At 39.1% G+C, this 21,135-nt stretch overlaps 1 protein-coding gene across 1 annotated transcript in view; it reads left to right on the forward strand.

The window, feature by feature from the left end:
* Positions 1-21,135, forward strand: part of ANKS1B (ankyrin repeat and sterile alpha motif domain containing 1B) — a 456,808-nt gene that overhangs the window by 283,795 nt on the left and 151,878 nt on the right. The window contains exon 19 of the mRNA XM_009882636.1: positions 9,950-10,102. Coding sequence (XP_009880938.1) covers positions 9,950-10,102 — 153 coding nt within the window. The remainder of the gene's footprint in view (positions 1-9,949; positions 10,103-21,135) is intronic.

The following is a 21,135-nucleotide window of genomic DNA, read 5'->3' on the forward strand; positions in this document are numbered from 1 at the left end:
TTATTCAAGTTTCACATTAATATTAACTAGAGCACTTTATGACTTATTATTATTAGATAAGGTTAAGACACTCCAGTAGAAATATCATTTGTAAAGTTAATTCTTGGAATGGAAATATTTTATACATGACATCAGTCTTAGAGCAAATTTCTTAGCAGAGCTTGATATTGCATTTAAGATTTTTTGTGTGAAAAGTATGAAATCAATAAATGTTTGGAGAAGGATTTCATATGTTTTATTAAAAGGAAGTTCAGATGGGTCAAGAGTAGAGACAACGTCTAAAAAAGATACCGAAGTTGCAAGTAGGAAGACTTGAGGAAAAAAAAAATAATATTGAGAAGGGAATTGTGTGCAGGATATGCTTAATTGATTAAAAAAATAATAGCAGTCATGACATAACATTTTAGCCACACTTAAGTGACATAGGAATCCTAAGGAGCATTGTCAAGTTTTTTTGTTATCTGAAACCTCTGTGCAAGTGACTTCTCAATGGGCTCCTCTAAAGCGAAAATGTTTTTGAAAATAAGAATTATCCTAGCTTATCTGAGAACTTAGATAAGAAACAGGATTGTTTTTGTGTGGGATGCTCAGTGTATGGCTCCTTCTCCCAGTGCATAACGGGAATACATTCTCATTTGACAGATGGAAGATGTTAGCTGAAAACAGCTTTCTCTTGGCTTGAGAGCTATTCCTAAAGCATGCGACTTGTTCCTTCCAGCACAGATAGCTCTCAGCATAAAGCAAGTATGGGAATCTGGTAGCAGTGGTGTGCAGGCAGCCAGCCGCTTTCCTGGGTGCTTTGCAGAACCAGACAAGAAGTGGGATAAGAGCACATGCTCTCTGTGAGCAGTGTTATATGAGCAGTAAAGCTCTGCTTCCAAAAAGTGCTGGATCTATTACTCATATATAACACTCTTTTGTGCGAGCACAGTTAAGTCTGGCATTTAGGAAAACAGAACTACTGTGCATGTGCACATTAACTATGCTGTGTATGTAACAGAGAAAGACCACATCATATGTTTGCTATTGCTACACCTCTATTGGCTTCAACATCCCAGAGCTTAGCAAGCTGATTTGAATCCTGGTGTTTAATTCTCTCCCATTCAGCACAGCTAAAAAGTAGATCATTCCAACTGCTGTTCCTAAAGACAGTGTCCAAACTAGGAGATGCTGCAAACTGGTATCATAACATTTGTGACCCTTTCTGGCTATGATTCCCTTGGTTCCAGTCTGCTGGAAGTGAAGATGAAAAACAGAATTCAAAGGAAGTGCTTTCTACCCTGCTTTTTTTCCTTCTTCTAATGCCTCTGGTAATTACTTTCCAGGTTTAGAAGGAGGCCACTCACCTGCTCGTTACACTGCTTATCAGGACAGAAAAAAATGTTAGAATCCAGCATAACACATGAATTTTTCAACTCTGAAACACAAATGTGTAATCTACATTATTTAAGTAATGCAGCACAGTAGGAATGGATCAGTAAAGCAAGGCAGTTAGATACATCCATGCTATAGTCCAGGGTGTTTACTTCAGGCTAGCTTTAGACTGGTCCCATAGGCATGTGCTTCAAAACTGTCTGATGAAAGCAGTCTCACAACCATTTTTCTCCTTAACTGAGCCTATCAGTGAGCCACTCTAGGCATGACGTGCTGTCATTTATCTGCATCGTGTAGATAAGAGCAGTATGTCACGGTTACTGCCACCATGGCCCATAGAGTAAGTCTTATTTTTCTTCCTGCTTCTTTTATACTTTCTTGTTTGTGGTTGACTCCGTATTGCCTACTGCCTACTCTGAGAATAGTCAGCAGGCAAGGAAATGTGAGAGGAAGTGCTATTCTTTTTCTATGGCAATTAGACTAGGATAACAACCTGCATGAGCTGACTTGGACTTTCTGTACATCCTTTGTCCGAGAAAGAAGACATGGATAGTTGCTTTCTGAAAGCCTTTGCTGCTGTGGCTGTTCTGCCGTAGGCCTTCACCCTTTGTATGTTCATGAGCTCCATAAAGGCTCCTGGTGGTGTCCATATTCCCATCTGCAACCTGCCCACTGGCAGCTATAAACCACAAAGACTACCACTCAGTTGTCCCACACCTTTACTCATTGAGGCATATTTATGAACATATTTTCAGGTCACCAAAAGGACTTCCAATACCCATATGGTCCATAATTCCAGTGCTAGACTCAGAGGGAAAAATAGCATTTTCTCTAGGGGCACTACTAGTGTTAGCAGCATCTGGATACTGTATGCCTCAGGGGAAATGCTATGCACCATCTGCATCACCGGGTCATGAGACCACGCATATCCAGAAATGGAGCAAGTACCCAGTTTAACTGTGACTCTGTCACATACTGTGTGAGAGTAGACTATGGCTTTGGCCATTTGCCTGCAAGTTAGCAGGCTGCAGGACAGACTGGACACAAACATTTCCAATGTTTCCCAGAGTATAGGTCTGGGCTGTGTTCTGCACAGCCCCTGCAAGGTCACAGTTAAGTCGTTGTAACTTTTTAACAGACTGAAAAAGCAAAGACCAGTTTCTTCAACATCTGTAAGCACGGCCCTCTCTTCTCTTTGAACCTGCTCAGAGCATCAAGGATGGCACTTGTGTCCAGGCTGCTGCACCTTCCCAGATGAAGGGAAGACCAACCAGGAGTGACTGGAGTAAAACAAGGAAAATGCAATTAACACCGAGTGTTAGATTCACTGAATGTGAATCTAAGTAGGTCAGAGGGTACTTTTCTAAGTTCCTTCTCACCAAGAAACCCTTCTCTATGTCCTCCTCCCCCTCCTCCAGTGCAATAAGAGCTTTTGTCCCATTCCCTCCCACTTTTCATCTATGAAGAGAAATGATTCATCTCCCCTGTGCCTATGCCTTTGGTTGAAACATTCCATTCAGAGAATGACTCTCCCCTTTCAGTCTTATTATGGGCTGTTCGTACATTATATTCAAGGCTTTGTACCCCAGAGGGTCCCCAGCTGTACCTCTTTAGTGTCAGAAATGATCTCTGCCTGCACAGCATGCCATGGCCAAGTTCTCTGTCTCACATGCAGAGGTTTGAAGGCCTCCAGAGAGCCACCAAGGTGGCCTCCAGAGGTGCCATGAACAGCCCATGGCTCATAATAGCTACTGCCCAACCCCAGAGAACACACTTGCTAGGAAGACATCCAGCATTAAAAAAAAAAAAAAAAAGCTGAAAATTGTAGTGACTAATGACACAAACATTTTCCTGAGGGCTGGTACAGTCCACCACGGACTAGCAATGACAGAAATGGGCCAGTGTGGCTTAACAAAGCAGGCAGGAGCAGCACGTGCAGTTGTGGGCAGAACAGAAGAGGTTCCATCGCAACAGTCTGATGCAACTTGAACACCTAGAAAGGGTCTGCAGCAATGAGATACATAACAACGCCTATCCATGGAAGCAGTGTTTCTTCCCTCAGGATTGGCCCTGCCTCCTTCTTCATCTGTCTCTCATTGTTTCTGCAGATGGCCCACTGGTCACTGCAGAGAAGCACAGTTAGACACCTCTGGACTCCTCACAGCAGTAATGAGGTCAGCAGCCTCCTGATACTGACACCAGGTTACCCTGCTATCAGGAGGCTTTCCACTTCCTTACAGTCTAGGTTGACGAACAGCATCATTCCCTTGGGGCTGTAGTTAGCACCCTGTGGGATCTTCTGTGAAGCTGAGGAGATCGATAGGTTTTCTGACCATCACAAAAAATAGCATTAGTAAAAGGTGGATGATAATAAAATCATTATAGAAGCAACAAGAAATACAGCAAACAGTTCTGAGCTAGGCAACAGAAAGTGAGGTAATTAAATCAGAAGCAGCATCAAGAAAGGAAATTTTATGAGTCATGAAGAGTTAAAGGAACTTGACAGCAAATGCGAAGGTATACCTCCACCATTCGGTCCATGTGTGCACGTGTGTTTTCTCCCATTGAAGGTGGTAAGGTTGTCAACCACTTGATTCAGATCTTTGTGATCCTATTAGAGGTTGAAATGCATTTGGTGCATGACTGGTGCTGATCCTTGTTACTTTCCTCCAAAAAGAAAGCTGGATAGTGCATACCCAGACTATTCTGCAAAGGAAACAAATGCGAAGTAGATTACTTTCTAATTGTACTGTGGCACCAAACCATAGTCCTGTTGGGCCAAAAAGATCACCACTAGTTCAATTCCTGAGTGGGATAAAAAATGATAGGTGCAGTTGATAACATGTTATCTAAAGTAAAACAGGCAAAGCTAGTCAGGATCCAGCAAAGGATGAAAGTTTGACTTTGGAGATGTCAGTCCATGCTAACATCCAGTTTTTGAAAGCATGCCTCTAGAGCTCTAGCTCTGTGCACTGAAGTACCAACAAATATCCACAGAACTGCTTTTAGAAATCATACTCATAGAAACTCTTGTGGTCAAAGGCCATAGCTTCTGCTTAGTCCACAAATTCCAGATTTAGGTCTTCTTACGATTACATTGTATGCAACTGAAATGTTGCATACATCATCCTCAGTAATACTGAATGAGACCTGTTCTTCCGTTGCCCCAGACATTGTGTCTGATTAAGAACTGGGAGGTCTTTTCAGTCTTCTGGATGTGGATCTGTTTAAATTTTTCCAGAAAGAAAAAAAAAAAAAGTGTGTGTGCATCTGTTTCCCTTCAAACTCAGACGATTCCATCTGCAAAAATCATGGAAAAGGTGCCTATTGCAATGCTAGCAATCTTAGGTAGGATACTCTGAACTCAGTTCATGGTATTCTGGATTTACCACTGAGGCAGGATCCCGAATCAGGCACTGCTGCGAAGTGAATGTGCCTATACTGTCTTTTTATAGTAAGCGCCACAAGACGACAGAAGGGTTTTGATTAGCAGAAAGAAAAGTCAAACGTTATTAGAACACAAGCTTGAATAGTTAACTTTTTTAATATGTGACAAGGTAGACAGAATACAAACCCAAAAGGTTTATATACAGCTCTTCCTCACCCACTGTGTCTTTGCAGGCAGATCCCTGTTTTCACTCAGTGGCTTTCTCAACAGCAGCAAATGCAAAGTCTTCTCAGGTCCTTAGGGAGCTGTGCCCGTCCCCCATGAGAGCTGTATCTCTGCCCCTGTCCGCAGCCTCATTCTCTGCACGGACACCAAAGGCAGCAGCTCCCTGTGGTGCCCCTGTGCCAGCCAGACCCTGTGGGCTTCGGACGCCTCACTCTCCTGAGCCTTTTCTTTCACTGCTCCAGAGGAGGAATCATCTCCTCTTCCAACAACATGAGTCCAACTGATCACATTTGTAAAGTACATAATATATAACAGACAAGTCACAAAGACAGGGGGAAAAAAAGAACTGATAGTTCCCCTATTACAATCATCCAAATTGGTAGTTGGTAGTTTCATACAAGTTCCTGAAAGTGCTGCTTAAATCTCTCAGATGGGCCAGCAGTTTAAAAGAAAGCATTCTGGGCTTGCTAAAAAGATTTTTCTTGCAAACCAACAAAAGTGTAAATTCACTGTAATCGTAGCCATCATTTAAAAAGCTGTAAAAGTCAAGTCATCTCTTTCTCCTTATACAACAGATAAAAAGCTTGATTTTAATACAAGCAGTGTTGAGATCCACCAGATCCTAGTGATATTACCTGTGGAGAAAATAGCATTCGTTCCCCATCTGTCTGAGAACATCAGAGAAAACTGGTAATAGTCCATGTTACCGAATTCACCTTGATGCTTCTGGTGCATATGTGATTACTTTGAAGCTCCGTTTGTGTTTATTTGGCTACCTTTCAGAGACAAAAACTCAAGTACGTCCTATCCTAATGTAAAATACTATATAGATATAGTAGTGATGCACCTGTAAAGAGACTGATGTACAGATGGTTTCTTGTAAAGGATTTCTCAACCCATTGGGGTGCTACTTGACATTACTATTTTATTACGAGAAACAGCTCTTTCTGGCTTCTGCTTTCCATTCATTTCAAAGGAAGCGATACTAGTGATAGATAAATAGGACCAAGGAGAGGAGTCTCCCATGCTTTGTGTTTTCTTCTATGGTTCATTTATATCATATTTTCTTAAACATTTCTTTTTCTCTAAAATCTATGGGCTTCATTCCTAGCCTTCTCCATAGTCGGCATGCTAAAATCATCTGCAATGGAACAGCTCATACCGATATTGTTCTTTAAAGATAACAACCGAATGAACTAGTAGCAGTGTCTGCGGAAGAACAATACTGCCCCTATTTATGAGCAGTTAATATCTGAAAGGCTGTCATATCTTGAAGCTTAGAGATTTTGTACTGCTCTGAGTCAGTGTGCACATAGCTGCTTAGATGTTTGACACCGCTGGTGCGTGTGTTGTAGCTGGTGCAAAATGATTGAAATATTATACATGGAAATACAGTCAGTAGACAGGAGGATTCTTTCTTTCAAAAAAAAAATCAATCAGCAAATAGCATCAGCAAGAAAGCCTACAGGGTGTAAATGATCTGTGAGAAGAGTCTAAGATCGTGGTGCACTATAGAAAAAAAAAATACAAACAGTCCAAGAGCCGTGACCTATTGATGAGGACTGGGATAAGATGCAACTAAACTGGAGCTCAAATAAAGTTAAGGGGCAGCACTTCCAGGCAGATATTTCAAAGTGGCTTTGGGTTTTTTTTATTTAAAAACTCCATAACATTTTATATGAAAAGCGGATACTATTAATGGTACTGTCACGTCTAGATAACCAATCTGTCTGTCGATAAATATTTGAAAGGAAAACATTCAGCCAGCTATGAATGACAGTTAATAAGCTAGTTGATGTTATTAACAGACAGAACAAAACCTGCCATACAAGGGGACGGATACTGGAAGTTTATTAATTTTCATATATTAGATACATTTTAGAAAATCTCTTTTAGATAAGAGATTGGTACTTGGTTCATGACGAAACAAAATACTGCTTTTGTGCTGAAACTGCTGGCAAATATTCTAGTTCTGAGATTAATTTTCTGCGATAGCAGCAGCAGGAGGGTGTTGCCACGCCAGTGCAGGTGGGCTGGAAGGTGGGGGGGGATAGACGGACAGTGGACCACTCGCACAAGGGCTGGTGGCAGTGACCACAGACAGCCACATCCTGGGGCAAATCCATAAGGGGGAGGATGGGACCAGGTCTATTCAGGAGGGCGAGTCGGTGGGTGAGGATCAGCAAGATGGGCACAGACATACGCATGGAGTAGCTCGGGCGACCATCAGGGACATGGACTTGAGCTCTCACGCAGCTCCTGCAGAAGGTGCGGTGGCCCCGACCAGGATTCTCACTGCTCTTTCTCACACAGGTCTGACCCAAGGCTACGCAGCTGCACCATCTCCCATATGGCCTTGAACACAGGCAACCAAATCTCTGGGGCAGGGAAAGGGAAAATGCTTGCAGAGCAAGCCTGACAATGGGCCAGTGTATTTTTGTGTAGGCTGTTGAGTGACCCGATGACAATTCTGTCTCTTGGCACCAAATCCAAAGAGTGAAATTGTCACATACATCTCAGTTGTTCCTGGTCATTTGCTTATTGGATTGTTCGCCTGCGTTTGCTTGCCTGCAGCCCTTTGCAATGCACCATAGGAGACTGATATCTATTTTAACAACCCTTCTGACAGAGGTCTCCAGTGGGAATTGAGATTTCAGAAACTTCCCATGCTGTGTTTGCTTTTTATAGAGGCTGATGGGTTACCAGAATTGTGGACCAGACTGCATGAGATTTTTCAATCAGCAGGTCAAAAAAAAAAAAAAAATCATGTTAAAATTGGGACTTATTAAACATGAAGATCAAATAGTAATAAACAAAAGAAATAATTTGCTTAACATGCCCCATATGGGTACATTGAAAATTGTTTCGAAGGTGCTTTGCTGCTCTTTGTTAAAGAAAGAAAACAAAAATACATTAGATCTTTCAAAAGTTGTGTGTTCCCTGTGGGCCCTGTACATCTTCCTGTCTCCTCTGTATTAGATTTTTCTTCTACAGTTTATCAGGTGCTTTCTTTTCAAGTGTCAGTTGTTTAAGCATACCTCATTTCAAATCAGCTCTTGAAATAAGCTTCCCAGGAGCCAAAGCTACCAGAGTCCTCCAACATTTTTGCAGTCTGCTGGACAGGCTACTGTCAGTCTAAGATTTGAAGTAAATCTGAATGACAATGAAAGAAGAATTTGCCATGCATTTAACACTAAGAATTTCATTTTAAATTAGGATGAAACTAAATTCCCAAATGTCAAGTTCAACAACAAAACTGAATTCTTATTTTCTAATGTGACTCCTTTGTTACAGAAGTGACCTGAAAGGCTACGATTGCTATTGTTAATTATGTGATTTTTCTTGTCTGTCTTTTGTGATTTAAGATAATGATTTCACTATATCATTTACATATTTCCATTAATATTTCATATCCAACATTTGCAGAAAAAGACCAAAGAGCAAACTGTCATATCAACGATGCAGTGTTCCTGCATCACTTCTCTCTGATACTGCAGGAAACCGAGATGGAGATCATGCCACGCTGGCTTTCTGCGTTTGAACAGACAGATCAGCAAACACTACTGCATCTTTCAAATTCAGACTTTATTTTTTTTCTCCGCTTTGAATTCAAATTGTATTGCAAATAAACTGAGAAAAATAAATTGGTTCAGGCAAGATATTAAGATCAGAATTCTCTCCTTTTTAAATTACTTTGTCACTCACTTCAGACTTATGCTCAAAGCATTATGTTTCTGTCACACTTCCCTTGTTTCTCAGAAAGTAGGAATGTAGGCAGAAATGGGATACTGGCTTTCACTATGCGCAATGTCACTCGCACAGTTGGGAGATCCTATGCAAAACACAAGGTTTCTAAACCTCTAAATCTTCTTAACAGTCTACCAGTTCAGTGTATTATCAAGTTAGCAACAGTTACACTTCTGTAGAAAGATGATACACATACAATGCTGTTGAAAATGGAGGCTATGGCATATTTTTTTTCTACTTCATTATAGCTCTACTCCTGCCACTACTGCAAATTACTTTAAAATTCATAAAAACAGTATGGTGTAACAAGCTACACAGATAGAGGCTTTATAAATTTTTATGTTTAATGGCTAGCTTGAAAGTCTTCACTTGTATCACTGAGAGGCAATTGTGAAAGAGAAATTGCCGCTCTTTACTTCTTAGTAGCTTAACAAAATTCGGAAAAATAAGTTTCCAGGGGTGTTTCTTAGTTTGTTATGAAAACAAGATTTATGTGGTTAGGCTTTCTGTGCCTGTGTTGCTATATGAATGCAGGTGGTGAGCTTCTGTGTACATTCTTCTGTCAATTCCACTCCAATAATATTTGGTTTGATTGTCCAATCTCAAGCAACTTTACAGACAGAGAAGAGTCTAAAATATATTAAATTCCCAGGAGTTCCTTGAAAAATGTGACCAGGTGGAGGAAAGAGACTTCTTTAAGCCTCCACTGGGGGCAGAAAAATATAGTGCAGCTTCAGCCATTATAAAATATCAGGTAACCTACTAGGAGAGATATGTTTGGAATAATATAACCAAGGCAATATGTTTCGCTTGCAGTTTGATACCAAAAGATCCATTCCTCAGTCCAATTTCTTCCCCTTCTATGAAATCGTAGGTGCAAATCTGACATTTTTGTGCAGTCAGGATATTAATAATGTCTCTTTCTCACTCTTTTGCCTTCCCTCACTTATGGATTCTCTGATGCCTAGTAACAATTGAAGTCATGCTGTATACGCCGGTTTAAAAAGCAAGCAGACATAAGAAAAAGATCCATTGAAAACTATGTTTTTTTAGTGCTTTTGCTCACAAAATTGTTTCAAGTTGTACTAAACATTAAAAGAATGTTGATCGGAGAATAAGATAATTCTGACCCAAAGAAAATAATATAAATAACTGCTGTTCTGAAAGGTGTTCAATGAATATTATCAGTAATTCTTTCTCATTCTTGTTTTTCAGATGAAGCAGATCGGTCACGATGGCTACAACCCCACCTCTGTAGCTGAATGGCTGGATTCCATTGAACTGGGTGACTATACCAAATCCTTTCTAATTAATGGCTATACATCGATGGACCTTGTGAAAAAAATCTGGGAGATTGAATTAATTAATGTAAGTTGAGCAATTTATAGCAGTAGTTTCTCCTAAATACATTATAGTGCTTGCCCTTACATACCAAAGAGAGAGCACAAAAGCAAATTGCACTAGAAATACTGTCATCAAGTACTGTTAATGATTACAGCTTTCCTGCCTATACCTGGGTTGACTGTACCCTTTCCTTTCGTTTGCTGTGCCATTGTCTTTAGCATGGTATTTAATCGGCGTGATTGTGTCACCGCTTCAGGATGCTGAATGACATTTAAAAATATATTTTGGTAGTTTATAGCTACGAAGCATGTCTTTGGTTTTAAAGTGCCTAACAATAGTACACCTTGTAAAGATACTTACAGTTTACTTTTTCCACATGCTCTGGCTAAATTAAATATAAAATAAGGAAACCTTATATACAGTTAATAAGTTATGCTAAAGGAACAAAATATTTTATTTAATTGTCACTTTTGGTTGAAACTTTATTTACATGAGTCTGTTAAATTAGATGCCCACATATGGGCAACCATAAACTTTAATGTGGACTGCACCGCAGAGTAATTTGGAATTAGATGAATTTTGTACTGTTACAGTGAAGACATTGACAGTACAGCTTTGCCAATGGAATTTTCATGTAAGTTATGTGTCTGAAACGGAGTTGTTTCCTTTTATAAAAGATAGATGATTGTAGCTTTGGATCTACTGTGGCTTTTGAAATCAACTGTATTGTCAGTTTATCTGAACTTTAGGGCAATCCCTACATGGAGAAAATCCCGATGTTATATTTTATGGGCTCTTCACAGACAAGAGGCTGTGCTCTTCCTTCCAACGTAGGAGATACTGCATCTGTGCCTCTAATTAGTGCCTAACTCATAGAGCAGTCAAAGGGCTACCAGTAACCATAGGCAATCAAGCATAAATTAGAGCAGCTGATATTGCTTCATACTGGGAAACAGTTCCCAGTCCATCCCAGGCTGAAGAAATGGAGAACATAATGATGGTGCAAAGCCATGATTCAACACAGTAACTGGTGCATGAAGCACAAGCAGGCATAGCGCAAGATCAGCGTCTGAAGAAAAGGAAAAAAAAAAAAAAGAAGAAGAAAAAGAAAAGGAGGCATTTATTATTAACTAAAAGACAAAACCATTGCATGTTAGAATTTCTCTTCTTGCTGTCATGTTACAGGTAATATTAACTAGTACAAAAATGTAGAGTAATAGTAAGGACCAAATTCTGCCTTACGTGTTGCGTCTGTTGCCTTCAGTGTATGTTGTAGGTGTATAATTGAAGTCAGGATATGTTTGATGCTATTGTGGGTGTCTGCTGCAAAACTATTAATGACTGTGAGTCTTTTTTCTATAAGCGGCTGGAATTTTAATAAGAACTGGGGACCCTTTGCTCCAGAAGCTAATATAGATTAACAACTAGCACTGAGTTGAAAAAAGTGGAAGTCTCTGCTCACATTGTTTTCTGTAACTTAATTTTGCATCCCAAACATTTTGCCATAATCAATTCAGAAACAAATTACCCTTTAGCTCCCCCAAGTGGATCATTAAAACCTCATTAAAGGTTTGTGGTTTGATTCCAAACTTGCTTAAACTTATGAAAGGGGAAGTACCTGCACTGAAGTTAACAGGAATACACTTCTGTAAAATTAGTATAAAACAGAACAGTATATATCCTTCTAACTTTACAGCTTAACATCATGTTCTCTTTTAAGGTCTGTACTTCTTGGGAAAATGCTCCCTTTTGCCATGAGTTGCAAGAGGAAGCTGTTAAACAGTTGTTTAAATATTTGTATAGATACAGATACCTATAGAGATAAATATTTCTCCCACCTGAGATTGGATTATGTTGTTCAAAAGTATAGTAAATAAAACAGTTCCACATTCAGTATATATTTAATTCCCACCCATCGGTAGTGGCTAACTGTAATGAAATAATGTTCACTGAGAAAATCTGTAGCTTAGAAAAGTATTTACTGTTATTTTTCTGTTTCAATTGAGGGAAATCTTTCAGAAATGGACAAGGAATTGGTTTGAAGCATTGTGCAGTGTGGCAGAACAAGATACTTATCTCTGACTAGCAGGCCTGCTGTCTGAAATCGATTTCAAAGGTCTCAGTTCCCATTCAGGAGATGGCAAACAAGAGCTTATTACAGAAAGTTTTTCATAAAGGAATGCATAAAGGTCAAAGCGACTAACTCTGGAATACAACTCCTGGCTTGAGTAGGTCAGAATCCAGGCACTTGAAAAATTAGAGAAAAAACAGACTCAACACCCTGGAAAGAATTGAGAGAGTACCCTTGGTTTGGTGGTTCTTGGTGCTTAAGTTGTAGGTGGAGCGAAGAGTTTCATTTGCACTTACACCAAATACACAATAAAAATGTATCAAAGGCTACCAGTATGATAACTTTTTCATTTTAGTTGTCAGTTTAAACAGTTGCAGCCACTGAATTTGACATAAAAGCCATTCTTGCTTTGGTGCAAGGAATCCCTTAGTTCCTATTTGGTGCTTTTTTCCATTAAGCCATTGGGAAATCAAATCATCTATGTCTTCTGGAGGAGCAGAGACAGATTCGAAGGTAGAGATAATATCTTCTATAGGTAAACTATCATAGCTGAAAGGACAGGGAAGAGAAGGGGACATTAATTTTTCACAAGCTCTTCTTTACATCTTAAAAAATGCAGATTCTTCATTGTCTTCTTTCTACACTTTTTATGATCATCAACTTACATGACTGTGAATGAAGTTCATGAAGTTTTAGGTATTTTTTTTTCCTAGATATAAACCACTACTAAGGTCATCCTTTATCAGAATGCATCTCAAAATACTATTGTTAGTTTTACTTATCACATGCCTCTGAACTTCCATGTGTGATGCTGACCAAGAAACTTTTCTTCTACTTCAGGGCATAAATCTATGAAGTTATTAAAGCAAACAGTTCATTTTTTTGAAAGACAGAAAGAAGAAAGCATATTCTGAAAGTCTGCCTGCAGCTGAATGAAGCTGACCTCCCTGTATAAACTATAAAAGATAGTGAAAGAAGGATCGCCCAGAGGATGAGTCAGGCTGGTTAAATTATGCTTAATTATCTGGATTGCTTGTTTGTCTCTCCCTGCTGACATACAGAGATGCTAAGAAGATTAGCTTTAGTATAAGTGTTGATCTGCCTGAGGGCAGGAAGGCTCTACAAAGAGCTCTGGACAGGCTGAATCAATGGGCTGAGGCCAATGGCATGAGGTTCAACACGGCCAAGTGCCGGGTCCTGCACTTGGGTCACAACAACCCCATGCAACACTACAGGACTGGGGAAGAGTGGCTGGAAAGCTGCCTGGTAGAAAAGGACCGGGGGGCATTGGTCAACAGGCAGCTGAATATGAGCCAGCAGTGTGCCCAGGTGGCCAAGAAGGCCAATAGCATCCTGGCTTGCATTAGTGTGGCCAGTAGGAGTAGGGAAGTGATCGTCCCCCTGTATTGGGCACTGGTGCCCCACCCCGAATACTGAGGTCAGTTTTGGGCCCCTGACTACAGGAGGACATTGAGGTGCTGGAGCACGTCCAAAGAAGAGCAATGAAGCTGGTAAAGGGTCTAGAGAACAAGTCTTATGAGGAGCAGCTGAGGGAACTGGAGTTGTTTTGAATGGAGAAAAGGAGGTTGAGGAGAGACCTTATTGCTCTCTGCAACTACCTGAAAGGAGGTTGTAGCAAGGTGAGTGTCGGTGTCGTCTCCCAAGTAACAAGTGATAGGACAAGAGGAAATGGCGTCAAGTTTCACCAGGGGAGGTTTAGATTGGATATTAGGAAAAATTTATCCCCAGAAAGGGTTATCAAACATTGAAAGAGTCTGCCCAGGGAAGTGGTTCAGTCACCATCCCTGGAGGTATTTAAAATACATGTAGATGTGGTGCTTAGGGACATGGTTTAGTGGTGGACTTGGTAGTGTTAGTTAAGGGTTGGACTTGATAATCTTAAAGTTCTTTTCCAATCTAAATGATTCCATTCCATCTGAGAAGGGGTGAGGGAATTGCACATTTACTATAATTATTTTATTTATGATGGTAAATGAATGATTTACTTATGGTAAACTGTACTCTCAAAACCCTTGTTTTCTTATTTTTGCTTTTAAACATATTCAGTATCATTAAATTACCCAGAATAAAATTGCGATCACTGAAGAGAATTTACAGTAGAAAAAGCAATAACAACAGAAAAACAGCCCAAAACCTATTCTATGCTTAAAGTTAACCTTTGTGAGTTACCCCTTACTCCCATGATCAGAGCTTTGAATCTTCTTATCTTCCTAAAAAGAACAGTTCTTACTCTATTTCCAACGATGCTTTACCATCCCTCAAAGTTACTGTCTAGGCAAGCTCATTTTTAAAAAAACTGTAAGGAGAATGCCAAGCATATGAGAGAGGGAGGAGGTCTCAGACACCAGTGGTAAAGGCCATCTTCCCTCCGCTTCTCTGGTCCTCCAGCTACCTCATTGGCATTAAGAAAGAAATTTAATATGCAGCTTCCTGCAATTTATTGCAAATTATTCTGGCAAGGTAATGTCTGCTCTAACTTACATGCTAGTTTCTTTCAAACTTTTATATATAGGTATATAGTGTGTGTGTTTCTTCAAGCACAATCAAGCAGCAATTACTTAAAGCGTTTGAATCAGAAAAGTCATTTTAAAAGGTATTAATTTGTGTTTCTTACAAGCTCCCACCAGTATTCTCAGTCCTTTTGCAACAAGCCAGACTTTGAAATTTAAATTCTATTCCACTAATTCATTTGTCATTTAGATCGAGAATTTTCCCAGGTCCATTTTCATCATTATTTTCTCAGGTATTTGCTTCTTGGGAAGTATCATTCCAATTTCCTTATTGTGGGATTGTAAGTATTCAGAATGCCTTCTCCCAGCATTGGCTTTCCCAGCACTTCTGGGTTTGTCTCCCAGGTTTCTTGGCTCATTAGAGACGTGAGATTCTGTACCCAGATGCAGACATCATGTATTCGATGCTGTAGCTACATGGAGCTTTTCTGAAATATATATAATCTGCTGAAAAAAAGTCCCCTATGTTCTGAAATCCCCTAACCCATCTAAAGTGTGCACCTGTGCTTGAAAGTATAAATGCTCTTCTACATGACTAATCATATTATTCTTGTCTGTTATTCTGGATTACTTACGTAACCCTCCCCCTCGGGAAGTCTCTCTCTGCAGGGAACTTTTACCAAAAAAGATTCTTCAGGCAAGATATAAACAGCTTAAAAGCACAAAGCAAGTTATTTATCGTCTAACACACACAATACTTGGTAAGACTAATGAACTAGGCATTAAATCAACCCCCACCAAATGAGTCACTAAATCTACCGGGCGAGTAGTCATCGCTCAGGTAGGGGAGGGCTGGCCCCTGTTGCTCCCTGGAACAGGCTGATCTGTGATGTTGCCGAGTTGCTGCCTCCTGATTTCCTTTGTGTTCCTTGCGATTTTATGCCTTCTCATGTGAGTGTCGTTATCCTTGAATCCTCGAGGTGCCAGTTTCCCCTGTCTCGACAATCTTACTTATGTCTGCAACTTTACCTTTCTTATCTCGCGTGCTTCCAGCCTGTGCGCTCTCTCGCAGCTCCTTCTCACGCCCTAGCAATTTCTCAGAAGAGAACTGAGAACGCTCGCACAGCTGCGCTGCACTGAAAGTAGGCCTTGAATCACAGATAGCTGAACTCCTGGGAGGAGGGTTACATGTGAGTGGCCTGCTTTACGTTTCTTCTCAATTAGTTCATCCTGCGCTGCGAGCTTCTTCTATTTTTGTACATCCATCTTTCACATGTATGATTCAGTCTTTGTCTCCTGCAAAATTAATGTTGACCAAATGCTTTCTTAAATTCAATTACTGTCCAGATTTTGAGCTTTTGGGGAAGTGTTCTTGATACTGTTTCTCACAAATTGCATTCCTGGTTTACATTAGGGTGTAGTGATTGCTGTTCAGGATCAGATCAAAGATACTAGAGAGAGAAAATAGCTACCAGTGGACTGACTTCCATTAGTTTATACCTAAATGCTTTGGACCCTCCACAACATCATTTACAAGTTCTGCAATTTAATTTAATTATATACTGTGTGAAAAGGTGATTCTTTAGTTATAGTAAAAGCTGCTACATGATTGTTTCCCTGCAGCCCACTAGGTTTTGTACTGTAGGAATGAAAGAACATGAAAATGGCCATACTGAAACAGATCAGAGGCTTGACCTAACCCACTGTGCTGTCTATAAAAATGGCCTTATACAGATGACCATGTAAGGCTACACATATAGGACAAGCATATTATGAACTATCTGCATAGCATTCCTCTAGTCATTAATAATTTTCAGCTCGGGGACGTCTGGAATTGGGCAAGTTCTTCCCAACTGGTCCTTGTCTTTCTTACCTTTGAGTTATTATCATCAAGTTTTGTGATCTTACTGCTAGTCTTCTTTCCTATGGAATTTAGAAATGTATTGAACAGCAGAGGTCTATTCACAGATCTCTTCAGGAATTCACTAAGAACTTTCTTCCACTGTGAAAACTGCATTTTCTCCCACAGTTTATCCATGAACGTTTCTCCCAGCTGTTTGTCCATGAAAGAACCTCTTCTTATGGCTTAATGCTGTGACTGGGGTTGTTTTTCTTAAAAGCCTTTTAAGGGTGGCTTCATCAAAAGACTTTAGAAATCCAGGCAAACAAGCAGATCAAGCAGACCATCAACCTCACCAACATATTTTTTAACTGTTTTCAAAGAAGTGCAATAGACTTTTGAGATACGAGGTGCCTTTACATGCAGTCACTTTAACTCTTCCTGGTTGTATTTATCTGTGTGTCCACTACTTGTATGCATTCTTGAATTCCTACTAATTTGCCTGGGACAGGCTCAGAGCCCGTTATTTCCATGCATCTTCCGTGAACTTTTTTCAAAAATTGTCAGCAATTTTGTCACCCTCCAGTCCTCAGAAAACAATAAGATTTTAAGGGAGAAGTTACACATCATTGCTAGCAATTCAGCAAGTTCATCCTTGAATTCCTTCTCTGTTTATCTTTTCTGTGCTATGGTTCATTTTGCACACTTTTGTCATTTCTCCTTTCAGTCATCTCATTTGCAAACTGAGGAGTCTTAGTCCATTTAGCCATTCCATACTTCCAGAAATCCTTGCTCTGTATCTTTCTAGTCCTTCTCTGTACAGCTTCAATACGCAGAGTGCCAGCTATACATGTCTAATTTCAAAGTCAGAACTGCTTTATACATATTTAGCTTGAGCCTATAGCTCTTAAGTAATGGCAACCACTGTGTTGAACTTAGTTCTCAAAGCTCTCGTGAGGCCGTAGCCAACTAATGCACCTATAATCTCAGTACAACTTATAGTCTCTGCTTAAAGAACTTTAAAAGGGACCACATACTGCTTTCAGATTCCTTGATCAGGTTAGTGTCTCACTTAGCAGTCTCCCCATCTACTCCAGCCAAGCAGATAGCAACTCCACAGCTTGACTGGGTAATACACACAAAATGGATGGATTTTGTGCAGTGCTCACTTGACAGCTTAATTTCCCATGCTCTCTAGCATGAAAATATACATTTTTCTAAGGAGGGCTGTCCTTCAGATTCTGTTTGACAAGTTAGTCTGTGACTCTTCTTCTTTTGTTATTACTTAATTTCCCAAGTGTGCCACCCTGCAGAGGCAGTTTTTGAAGAGAAATGAAACATTACGTCTCAATAACATTTTCTCAGACATTGCGACTGCAGATCTACAATTCCTGTTGCTTTTCCTCGCTACCTCAGAGCCCTGTGCTAGGTTTCAGATCACTGAAAAGAATGAAGAGTGCTTGGAGCCACGGGCCTTTGTGATCTCCCAGAGACACTGCTGACTGATAATGACACCCACAGCTCTTCCTGTAGTTACTTTCTAAATGGCTCCAACAATTTTGATAATCAGAAGAGCTTTCAAGACTGTGAATCTGCATTAGCAACAGACTGTGGAATCTCAACTTATTAGGTATTTTGTTATTAAAAATAACTTCTATAGTTGTTGAGTTTGGAAAAATTCTCTGTATGACTTTTTCTTTGTTCACGGTTTCCAAACATTCAGGAGCTTATTACTAATGTACTTGATTAAGAAAGTACTTGAAGTTAATTTATGTGAACCAATACTTGTAAAACAGCTACATATATAAGAATGTGCACACACACGTGTGTGTGTATTTATGTATAAATGTATATAATTGAAAGTAAAGAATTCTCCAGCAAGCTAAATGATAGACTATCACGCTTCAAATGCAAATGCCAATTCTGTAGAGTCAACTATATCGATGTACTGGTGCAAGACCAGAAGTCTTGTCTTTCAAAGTTTCTAGGTAGTGTAAAATACTTGAGAATATGTATTCTGCAAAAAAAAAAAATGTGCCTGTTTGACTGAGGAACGCATATTTCCAGTCTTTTAAAGTTTTATGGGAATCTTTAAAGTTCCCTGCCAGGCAAACTGAACTTTAGGTCTTCTCATTCATTAGTAAAGTAGTAGTCTATGTATAGGATGCATTAAGATATTTAAGAAAATCTTTTCTACTACATTTGTGGTGGCTTTTATGTTAAATAACTACGATTTTGAAATGGTTAATGCGCAACCTTGATTGGTTTGGGGAAATATGGAGGAAACTTTCAATATCCATTCAAATTCTCTGGCTCATCTGTTTGCAAAACTATCCTAATTAACATAAATAATAGGATCAAGTACTAAGCAGTTTTTTGACAGCAGGATAGTTGCTTATATATCTCAAATCAATTACTCTGAAGATGGGCCTGGAACTGAATAGTTTTCATCATGATCTATTATTTCTTCGTGAGGTAAGACATGTATATGGATTTGCTCGGTTGCTCCTACATTAGTAGAACAATGCTGCAAATGAGATTACATTAATGTGTTAGCTGCTAGAGTTGTAAAAACAAAGGATAACTCTCTAAATTACTCTATTTCCTTTTGAAATGGGATCAGTAGGTTCAGTGCATGAATGAAAAAAGTTGTGAGGTATTATACAAATAGCAATTTTTTTTCCGTACACAATAGTTGTGTAGATTTCATTCATCCAGGGCACCCACAGAGGTCTCAAAAGGGTTTTAATAATGCACGTCTTTGTTTCTTTTGCAAAAATGAAATACTTGCCAATTGCAATCATAGTAAATTTGCTTCATTGGCTTTTGCATTTGAAAATTATTCTTTCTGCAGTCTGATTCTTTCTGCTTGGAATGCTGGTAGCATCTCCATCAGTCACTTGGTTACTAAGTGACTGTGGATGTTACTGATCATTTAGAAACTGTTATGTTGTAGTATTGCAGTGGATGTTTCTAGAAATCTCACTGGAAGCTCTTCATCCTCAATAAACCCATGGGCCAGTGTTGTAACTTCATAACAAGTTTAACTTTCATGTACAGATTCTGCATGTAACATTTTGCATAGGTAGTGACCTCGTAGCCTTTGAGCGATTCGATGTGCAAAATTCCATCTGTTCCTCATGGTAATGCAAATACTTTTTAGATATGTCATCCTCTTTGCTCTATACTGTTACTTGCAAAAGATCAGGAGATGACATAAACCATAGCAATTTCTGCAAACCATCTACTGTTTACCTCTTTCTACTCCCACACTGGATCCATGGCAGTGCTCAGACTCAGGAGAAGTGGGAGGAAAAACACTTCTTTTAGTTCAAATAGAGCGCTTTATTCATTTTACAATACAACATGGTAAAGAAAGAAAGACAAAGCATTTGCACTGTGGACATTTCCACAGCATTTATTTTTTCGTAGTATAATAATCCTTTTGTAATCCATCTGGTGTTGTTTTGCACTAGAGGTTATTTAAATAGAAGAGATTATGTAAGTCCTTTGAAATAATTTCCCTAATTCTATGTTTATATTTCCTCATATTGTGGCAATAATAAAAAAAAATAAAACTGTTTTCTGATTAAAAAGTGATAGTAAAATAACCATGTTCGATCAGTAAATCTAGCCATTGAAATCTGCAGATTTCTTTTAATCTTTCCCATTGTCTGCATTTATTTTTAAATGTAAGAATTTTAGTCATATCAAAATGATATAATTTTTTAACAATCACTTTTACCTCTTTTCTGAGGTAAATCTTTGTTCTTATATTAGAATTCTCAAAACCAGAGCTTTTTTTCCCCTCTCTCTTTTTCTCTTTTTTTCTTTCCCTCTGCCCCACGCTCTCTTCAAAACAAATTATAATCAGATAGTGATTGGCAGCAATTTTTAGCACTAATAATCAAAGCTGAGCAATTTTAGCACCTATTGTGTTCCACCTGCAGGATCATTTTCTTGTCCTGTAACACACTAGGTAGCACAAATGATTGATTTATAATGCAGGATAATTTTTTTATTAAAGCAACCTACTCTGCCTAGTGCCAGAGAGGGTATTGTCTCTGAAGTAGCCTAACAAAATCTCCCTCCATTCAGGCAGCAAATAAATTGCCTTATCATCTGATTTTCTGTCTAAAATCTTAGTGTTCTATAAGAAGGTTCATATTTCAAGTTTCAGAATGTCATCTCCTTTCCAGGGAGTACAGCAGAAGCAGCCCAACCCAAGGCTTCTTATTCTCTTTAAAAAAGTGAGAAAATAACCGATCTTCCCAGCCCACAAGTTCTCTACAAAACCAGATAAAATAAATAGTCGCTAAATATTTTGTTGTCCTAGGCAACAGCTTGTTCTGCCTTCAGTAGCTTAGAAGAGCCCTGGATAAAGAGTTATATTTTACCAGTTCAACCTTTTCGGTGTTGGTAAGCCTGCAAGAAAAGTGGGTTTCTATTTTAAAATAATGTCCTTTTTCAGATGCTTTAATCTTATATTTGTTTAGAAATTTTAGACACATCCTTTTTTGAATTTGGCCTCCTAAACATACAGTCTTAGGACAGCATCCTTCATTACAATAATAATTGTAGTTTGTAGTAAAGGTAGTTGCTCTAAAATAATTTCATTATGAGTATTTAAATTTTGTTTTCTAGACAATATTTGAGCTCGTTTTGTTGGAATAAA

The sequence above is a fragment of the Charadrius vociferus genome, unplaced genomic scaffold (assembly GCF_000708025.1).
Source record: "Charadrius vociferus isolate BGI_N301 unplaced genomic scaffold, ASM70802v2 scaffold72, whole genome shotgun sequence".
Classification (NCBI taxonomy): domain Eukaryota; kingdom Metazoa; phylum Chordata; class Aves; order Charadriiformes; family Charadriidae; genus Charadrius; species Charadrius vociferus.